At 44.5% G+C, this 9,232-nt stretch overlaps 1 protein-coding gene across 1 annotated transcript; it reads right to left on the bottom strand.

The window, feature by feature from the left end:
- Positions 1–788: 788 nt before the first annotated feature.
- On the bottom strand, positions 789–8,790 carry ZNF622 (zinc finger protein 622). The gene is made up of 8 exons (XM_058830535.1): positions 8,690–8,790; positions 8,223–8,429; positions 6,001–6,609; positions 4,330–4,587; positions 3,491–3,653; positions 2,608–2,720; positions 1,606–1,749; positions 789–1,026 (listed from the first exon to the last, which is right to left on the bottom strand). The coding sequence occupies exons 3-8, from the start codon at positions 6,605–6,607 to the stop codon at positions 899–901; spliced, it is 1,413 nt and encodes a 470-aa protein (XP_058686518.1). The 5' UTR covers positions 6,608–6,609; positions 8,223–8,429; positions 8,690–8,790; the 3' UTR covers positions 789–898.
- Between the last annotated feature and the right edge of the window lie 442 nt (positions 8,791–9,232).

Here is a 9,232-nt window from a genome sequence, read left to right as displayed (position 1 = left end):
CTGAAGCATTTAGATCTAGTATCTCCTCTTGGCTTCAAATAGTTAGCAGAATTGGAAACTTAGGATATTCAGACAAATGACAGTGTCAACTGCCCCCCAGAAATGGGCTGCACAAAGACAGGCAGCAAGACTATGCATGTACCTTCAGTCATGACTACTCTGCCACATGTTCCACTGAAGATAATTTATTTTTAAATTAGACCCACCATTATTTCAGAAGAGGTAAGTGTAGGAGAAGGGATTACAGGTGACCTTGCCCCTGGTAAGTAACAGCTGTGTTAATTACCCAATACAGCCTCACCCCTGATGAGTCACAGCTATGTCCAATAAAGATAAAAGGGGTGGGTTGGCTAGTCAGGGGTGGATGGGGAGACGTAGAGGAAGAGGCACAATTCTGAAGGAACAATCCAGGAGGGCAGTGCAGAACAGGAGAGAGAATCACTGCTATGAGGTCAGTCTGGTTCTGCAGTTAGAGCCTGTTGTTGGAAGCTGCACTCATAATCTAACTAGGTAAAAGCCTGAATTCAGAGTCTGCAAATGAGATGCAGTCATAGCCTAGCAGGAAATAACCAGCAGTCAGTCTGAAAGGGAAACCTACAGTAGGTGCTTGCTGCAGCCAGAGTCAGTGAACAGTTGGACTCAGAATAACAGAACTGTAAAGAGGAATAAACCAGAACCCTTTTCATACTGTGATAAATGACGAAACTGTGTCTTGGCTCATTTATACCTTCTAAGGACAGGGCTGCTGCAACAAGTTCCTTGACCTTCTTTTTACAGAGGAAGGCACACCAGCAAACACATCAGCATTTGATAGGTACCAAGTCCATTTTAATAAGAGAATCTGAAAGCATTAAATCCCCCCTTCCCATAACCAATTGTAGGCAGTTCTCTTCGGAACTCAGAATCTGACTTGCATCCTGAAATGCATCTGCTTTGTAGCATTGTTACTCATTCCTGTCTTGAGCATCCACTTTGACTTCATCCTCTGCAGGTACTGCATGTCACGCTGCTGAGCAGAGATGGCCCCTGCAGGGGGAAAGAAGGAAAAGAGATGGATCAATGTCTGTCATCTTACTTAAAATTTGTATGCAAACCAGCTGACCTGACCACGTACTTCAGCAGTTACCTATAGGTTTTCCTTCCCATACTAGCACTCTTCTTTCTACTTTTCTTGGGAGAAAGCCCAGTTCCCTCTACAAATACCCATGACTGTGATTAAGGCAAAAGGTTGTTTTGCATTCCAAGCATGATTCTTATATTTCAAAAGTGGATACAGACCACAACACTGTTCCCCAACTGGAAAAGCATTCTGTCAAAGCATGACTTAAATAGCAAGAGTATTGGCTTAGACAGGACAGAAACCAAGAAATCTCAGGAAGATACCAAGTATCACAAACAATGGAATGAAAAAGCTTGCACAGAAGCTGCACTGGATTTTAGAAACAAATTTCCTGTATCTTAATTCTGTCAGGAATTAAAACGAACTGAGTGGAAGAAACTACTGCATAGACCCCATTATGTGTAAAGCAAAGTTGGCCTCTGGAATTGGAGAGTGCGGACATCCCAGAGCCTCCTCCTCTGCAAAGCCCTCCCATTGTCACTCACCTGCCTGCCCTGTCCAGCCCAAGGCTCGGTACTGCTGCAGCACCCGACCCACAGCTTTCTTGTTCTTCGCAACAGCCACAGCTCTTGTCACACCAAAACGCTGCTTGTAGTACCTCATCAAGGAACGGTGACCCACTCTGGCACCTGTTCATAGGAGGGGACATCTTACTATCCATCATGAAACAGCTTCTGAAATGGAGTACTCAAGCACACTGTGAAAACCACGGAAAATCTCTCTGCTGCGAAATGTTTTTAAAGGGTGCAGAACCTTAAATATTTTAGGATTATTAAGAAATTAATGTAATTACTGTAAGAGCTGCTTGAAGAAAATACACAAAATGTGCTGCTGTTCAAGAGGGCCTTAGCTCAGATAATAAACAGGCAGTTATCAGGAAAGAAAATTTGCATTAGTGGAATGAGTAGAGAGGCAATGTCATTTCAAGTAAAAACGTTAGTGAAGCCACTTGCTGACATTCAGGAAAATTTGTGTAATTGCAAAGTTAGCAGCACTTTTTGGAATGAAAGCCTGAGGTCCCTTCATACAAAACCACCAAAAAAAAAGGCAAGTGAGCATGCCAAATGCTAAACTAAATGCTATTTAATAATTTTAATTTACTGAACTAGTTTACTAAATTAGGTAGGAGCTGTCTCTCTACAAAAAACCCTAACACTAGATAACCTAAGTTATAGCCTCTCCAAGTTACACTCAAACAACTATGAAGACTCTTATTGGAGTATACCACGAGAGTCACATGATAATGAAGATGTAAAATGGGAAAAGCAATCCACAGCCCCAATCCACATATCCATGAGTGCTGAAGAAGCTGAATTACTTGGCAGTGAAAATAATGGAAGGTGAGGACATAACCCCAAAGACACTTAAATGCAAAAGTACCTTATCCCTTCCCAGAGGAAAGCACAACAGTGGCCTGTCCTGCAGGTACTGGAGGTAGATACGGGAAGTGCAGAGAAAGTAAGCTGTAACAGAAACCCTGTGCCCACCTGATGGAAGGATCAGCTCCATGGTGTCATCATCATAATCCAACTCTTTCTCTGCCAGGCGCTTTCCAGGACTCTCCACATCTTTCCCATCCTCATGATCAGGGTAACTGCTCCTGTGGAAGAGTAGCAATACATGGTTTAAACATAGTGAGCAACCACAGACCCACTCTACAAAAGAACCACCATGCACAGCTACAGCAAAGCACAAACACTGTCATGTTCCACCTGCCTTGGTCTGGGAGTTCCTAACAGCAGAACCCTGCCCTCAACAAAGCCTGGAGAAAAGGAATCCCTTTCCTCCATCCTGTTGTGCAACTCAGCACAGTTCTGCTGCTGCACACTTAACAGTGACTTATGGTGAAAAGCCACCAGGGTGCAGGTCACCAGCTCTGCACAGCTAACTGAATGAGTGCTCCCAGGAGCTCCACCTGTCACCATAGTATGAGGTATTTCTGACCAAAATGAACAGAGTTTAGCATAAGTTGCAGGAAATTCAAAAAGAGGCCTCTAAATCACAGCAGTCCTGTTCAGCTACACAGTAGAACTTATGTAAGAAACCCACAGTAGGTGTTAAGTCTACAATCTGTTTAAAAGGTAATGGGAAAGACAGTTATGACCTTTTATGGCCTTTGCTGGTACACTGAAATCTCAATTCAGTAACAGCACACATACAAAACGGAATTCAAAATGTAGGACTAATACTAATGGTTACAGAAGACAACCAATCTTGCTGTTACCATTACCTAAAAAGGTAGGGAACCAGCAATGCAAAATAAATACTAGAACCTGAAACACCACTATATTTAAAGAATGAGTAATAGTTTCTAATGTAATATTTAACTGTCCTTTTGTCTGTGTCCCACTCAAAGAGAAATGACCTCACCTAAAATCATAGAAATCTGCAAATTCCAGGGCAGCATCTCCATCTGTGAAGAGTTTGCAGTGGCTTTTATCATTCATATGAGCCTGGACTGCTTCCGTAGAGTAGAAGGATTTCCCCTTTTCATTGCACCAGATGCAGATTTTCCCAACGCCAACTTTCTCTCCTGCAGGAAACATTGGCACTTCTATTGGCCTGAACAAAATCTCCCCAGTCAGTAATTAACATTTCTGTGATACAGCCTTTCCAGCTTGCAGGCAGAGAGACTTAAGAGGAGCCTCAAGCCCTTAATTTCCAGGATAGCCCTGCTATTCCTATGCCTTGACCCCATCAGGGATAAGTCTGGCCATTAAAAGATTTCTTGTGACAAGGTATTCAGTATTCTTAATAACAAATTTCTTCCAATATGTTTTTCTATCCAATACTCCAAAATTATTTTATTCTCATCATTATTTTTAAACTTGAAGGATGATACATTTTTTCCTAGCTTTTAGCTCTCTCACAAGCATTGTAAACCAAAGAGAAAAATACTCGTGACTCACGGGCAGGACAACAAAGTTCATATGCATGCTTTAGCAACAGAATCTTTCCCCAAATTTCATATTATCTGAACATCAGAAAACTATGTGAGACCTACAGGGTACATGACCATGTTTGCTCATCCAAGTTTTCTCTCCTTCTCCCTGGAAAGCCTGTAGTCCTGCTCATGATCAAAATACTGACAGCACTCAGGCAGAGAAAAAGCAACCCAAACCAAAACATTTGGTGTCATATCCAAATGAAAATAAGCACTACCAGAATATAATTATCCTGACAAAAAATGAGAGAACATTCAGGCATACCAAGATACTTGATTAGTCCTCTGAGATCCACCAGGTACTCTATGTCTGGAATAAAGAAGCTGTGGATTTTTGTCATATGTGCCACATTTTTTGTGAGAGATCTTGAGTGATGGGGACAGAACAAGCAGTCTGTGACTGGTATGGCCCCAACAGCAGGAATGCTTTCAGCCTCTGCCTGTTGCTCGTCTTCCTCTTCTTCCACACTTTCCATCTCTTCATCGGAGCCAATGTCTTCATCAGAATCCATGTCTTCCCAGTCTTTTAAAGGAAGTTTTAAAAAAAGATATTTATTTTATACTTTTCCCAAGCAAAGTAAGTCCCAAATAAGTTAGAAAAAGCCATCTAGAAGATACTGCATTTTTTGTTCTTACAGCTAAGTCCCACAAAGTCACTTCCAGGTTCAAGAATTTATCATTGCCACTGAAAGACATTTAAGATGTACAGCAAACCACAAGGTTGCTCATAAAAAAGTTGGCAGATCTGATACTTTCCCCCCACCATTTTCTCAACTGTTAACACTTTACTGCTGTTTCTAGGCCTTAAATTTAATTCACCACAACGCAAGAACACAAGCATGGCTCACTGAAAACAAGACAACTCTGGAAACATCAGGAAAATACTCATTTCCAGCAGTGAGGGAAAACACACTCTTGTTCACACACTTAAAAGAACAATTAACATTCAGAGACCTACTGAATATTTTTGCAATACAATTTATGACTAACACACTAACACTAGAGAGGTGAAAGCTGGCTTCTTCTTTAGGTGTTACAATGTGTGTTCAGAGGTAAATGTTTCTTCTCGTGTAGAACAGATTCACTGAACTGCAACTGAAATTTCAAGAGCATAAAACTGCTGTAACAGACGCAGTAATGTGACACGGGTTTTAGAAGCTGGAATGAAGATCCACCTCATTCACACGCGTCCCCTTGCTACAGCTCAATCACCCCATTCAACTGCTCCAATAGATGTGTTTGGAGCTGCAGTGTCAAATACAGCACTGAAAGCATCCAGGTTAAAAATAACCCTTTTCTGGAAATTCTGAAGCTCTGATCTTTTCAGTTGTCTGCTTTCCAGGCTGAACTCCAACACAGAGCTGTACTCACAGGAACAGGCCACTGGGGTAGCAACTCTTAAACACATTTTAACACAGACATCAACATGCTGAGGAGTGATGCCACATCAGTTAAAGAGTAAACTTTCTCCTCTGGTCTTGGTGGGCAGAGGGAAACAAAATCAACCACAGTCCCACCTCCCTTCAACAGAACAGAAAATGAGCTGGGACAATAGCAAATGATCACACCTGAATTTTTGTTCATTTATTTTTCAGAAGCAGTTTTAGGGTAACCTTTTACATTAGCCTTCTTTAAATGAAACTTCCTTTGACTTTTTATGTGGGAAAAGAAGTAGTGCTCATACTAATGACTATATTCAATCTTTACTACATTACTCTCTGCCTGTCTGTTAAGTTGAACAGTTGGCAGTTCAGACACTAACACAGAGTCCTTGACTGCAAACATGGACCAACCTTAACTCCTTTGTTAAACTGAAAATCAACAGCAAGGCCTTCTGTGATGGAAAATGCTGCACTGCTACAGAAATAAGAGGAAGCTTTTGCTCAAACCATAGCTTACCCCAAGCTGTTCTCTGTCAGTGTGTTTACTGCCTTACCTTCTTCATTACCGTCTTCTTCCCCTGCTTCTTGCTTGGCCAGCTTCCTTGCTTGCTGTTCAAACCACTGCAGCCGTGGAGGTATTTCTGGTCGTTCTCTGCTCTGGGACAAGCTGATGCTTTCCCTGGAAACTGGAGAGCCACTTGCATTACTAGGAGGTAGAGGTGTCTTCTTTGGAGATGAAGATGGCTGGGCTTTAATGGCTTGCTGAATAGCTGTGTTCATTTCATCTTTATTTACACTCTCTGGGGCTAGCCCCTTTTCCAGATTCTTCTCGTTTAATATTTTCACCTTCTTGCTGACAGCTTGGACAGCTTTCTTCTCCAGCTCCAGGTGCTTCTTGGACTTCAGGTGATTCTCATAGGCATTGAAGGTGGAGAACCTCTTGCTGCAAACTGTGCAGTAAGTGGCAGTGATTTTGTTCTGCTCCTCTGCTACTGCTCTCTGTGCCAGAACTCGCTCTTGGAAATTCTCAGCAGTGACAGGAGGCATGTCAGCAACTTTACGCTTCAGGTTGTACCTGTGCCAGTCAGTTTTGTAATGGGCACGCTGAATGTCACCATCCTTGAAAGCCACACGGCAAGTGATGCAAGTGTAGGTGGCCATTACTAGAAAATGGGAAAAAATAAAATCATGCTAAAAAAAATAAGTTACAGACAAAAAAAAAGCCCCAACACAACATCCTGACAATCTTCTTTAGAGGTCAGATGCACAGTTCTTGCTCAGAATTAAATTTATTAAATACCAGCATCAGCAATGAGTGCAGTATTCATGCGCAGGAGCAAGAGAGAAAACTTAAAAGACTTTGTGTTTACTTGTACCACAGCAACAGCTGAGCATTCCAGCTCTGGAACCTGCTATGCCTCTTGCAATCGGGATGCAGGAGAGAGCCCCCAGTTACAGCAACAGCATTTCAAAAGCTCCACATTTTTCACTAAAGGTCAGTGACTAAAGCTTCTTAATGAGCTCATGTTCTGCCAACTCTAAGACTTTGATGAGACCAGTAACTCCTCAGAAATAAGGGCAAAAAAAGGTCTGCTTACAGGCCTATTTTCCATTTTCCACAACCTTATTAAATGGTAAAAAAAAAATAAAAATCACTGCATTTAAAAATAAAGCCTTCTTAGCTACTTTGGAACAGTGCATATATATGTCAGTTGTGCTGACAACACTTTACCCTGCAGTGCTGTTCACCTGGAGATGCAGTCAGTCATGCCTAGATTTAGCACTTGAAGCCACTGCTAACCCTGATCTCCTTCCACTTTCCCACCATCCAGCTGAGCCATGTTAATGGGGCTGGGACAGGACAACTGCAGAGCAGTGATGCTGTCCTTTTGCAAACCCATACATTTCCTTCCTCCTCACCGCTTAACAAAACATAGCTGCTTTTTTTTTTTTTTATTAAACAAAGTTGATGGAATTTCTTGAATGCTCCAAAATCAAAGAGCAAAAAAATTGTCATTTGGAGGTCACAGAAAGCACCCTCATCTTTTAATTGATTTAGAAAAACTATGGCTTAATCTGGAGAAAAAAGAAATAATACAGCAGGAGGAGGGGATCTGAAAGCAGGGAGAGAAAGAGCAGCCCCTCCCCGAAGCTACGTTATGAAACGCTCATTCCATGGAACCACTGGGCTCCTTACTTATTATTGCTTGTGCTGTCTGCAGTGCTACAGTGACGGGGGGGATGCACAAAATAAAGGCCATGTTATTTTACTTAGAGTACTATAAGCATCTACTCAGTGTAACATGGATGTTGTGTTTCAGAGAAAAACGTATTCTCCGCCCACTGAGAGATCTCGAGTATTCCCCAAGGCGTTCCCCTGCCCTTAGCCCCGCCCGAGCACCAACCTTTGCCTGGAAGCACTGACGCCAAGCCACGCTGGCTGTCAGCGACAGGCCCTTGCAGACCCCTGGGGCAGAACACCCTGTTCCATGACGGACAGACAGCAGCTACACGCTACATTACCACAGGGGCATTTTAAACCCCCAAACTCCTCCCGCTCCGCCCCACCCAAGAGAAAGCAGCTCAGAAGAAGAGGTTTGTAACTAAAAGAAACTAAAGACATAAACCTCCACCGCCGACTACTAGGTTCAGGTGTGTTTACAACTCAAACTGCATAAAACAGAGAAATCCCGTGTAGTTACATGACATCTTCCCATGACCCGCCTGCATTTTCCCCTCCCGTTTCAAGCCACGGGACCGAAACCCCGAGTCCTACCTTGTGTGGGGCTCAGGAAAATGAAACCCCAGGCACTCACAAGCCCGCAGCACAGCCAAGCCCTTCCAGACAAATCGCGTCTCCCCTGAGGCTCTTTATTACGGCCGATTTTTAGCTGCTTCCAGTTGGATTTAAACGGAGTCCGTGTCCCTAATCCTGGTGCAAGGCAGATGTTTAATACACGGACAACAAGAATTCGGGCCAAACCTATAGATAAATAAACACAAATAAAATGAAACAAGAGATACGTCGGGGCGCAGGCGGTAGCCGGGAGCCACCAGGCCAGGCGTGGACCAGGCCGGGCTCACCGACAGCCTGCAGCCCAAGGGAGGGCAGACGGCTCGGCCGGGCCACGCCGCCGGCCCGCCGGCCCCCCGCCACCCTCGCCGGGCCAGGCCAGGCCGAGCCATCCCTTCCCATCCGGTTCCCTCCCGTCCCATCCCGGCCCTCATGCCCGGGACACGCACCTGCGGCCGGCGGAGCTGGCGGAGCCGGGCGGGGCGGGGCGCGCGGGCAGGAAGCGGCCACGCGGCGTCCGGCGGGAGCGGCCCGCGCGCGCCCCCTGGCGGCCGGAGGGCGCGGGGCAGGGAGCGGCGGGAGCGCCGCCTCAGGGCTGTCTGTCCTCCGTGGCTTGGGCTTTGTTGTATTTGCTCTGTTTGTTTGATTTTTCACAGAATCAATTAGGTTGGAAGAGATGTCTTAGAGATGTCTTAGATCATCAAGCCCAACCTATGGCCGAACACCACCCTGTCAACTAGACCATGGCACTAAGTGCCACATCCAGTCTTTCCTGGGACGGTAACTCCACCATCTGCCAGGGCAGCCCAATCCAGTATCCAACCACCTTTTCCGTGAAGAAATTCTTCCTAATCTCCAACCTAAAACCTTCCCTGCTGCAGCTTACGAGTGTCTTCTTGTCCTATCACTGGTTACCTGGGGGAAGAGGCCAAACCCACCTGGCTGGAACCTCCTTTCAGGTAATTAGATAAGCGTGATAAGGTCACGCCGTT

The sequence above is a fragment of the Poecile atricapillus genome, chromosome 2 (assembly GCF_030490865.1).
Source record: "Poecile atricapillus isolate bPoeAtr1 chromosome 2, bPoeAtr1.hap1, whole genome shotgun sequence".
In the NCBI taxonomy this organism is placed as follows: domain Eukaryota; kingdom Metazoa; phylum Chordata; class Aves; order Passeriformes; family Paridae; genus Poecile; species Poecile atricapillus.
This window is presented reverse-complemented; position numbering and strand designations above follow the sequence as displayed.

Coding starts and splice junctions, on each gene's coding strand:
- ZNF622 (XM_058830535.1), bottom strand. CDS start 6,607: ATGGCCACCTACACTTGCATCACTTGCCGTGTGGCTTTCAAGGATGGT. Junction 4,588..6,000: donor AGAAGACGGTAATGAAGAAG/GTAAGGCAGTAA, acceptor TTCCTTTAAAAG/ACTGGGAAGACATGGATTCT. Junction 1,750..2,607: donor GGAGCTGATCCTTCCATCAG/GTGGGCACAGGG, acceptor TCCTATGAACAG/GTGCCAGAGTGGGTCACCGT.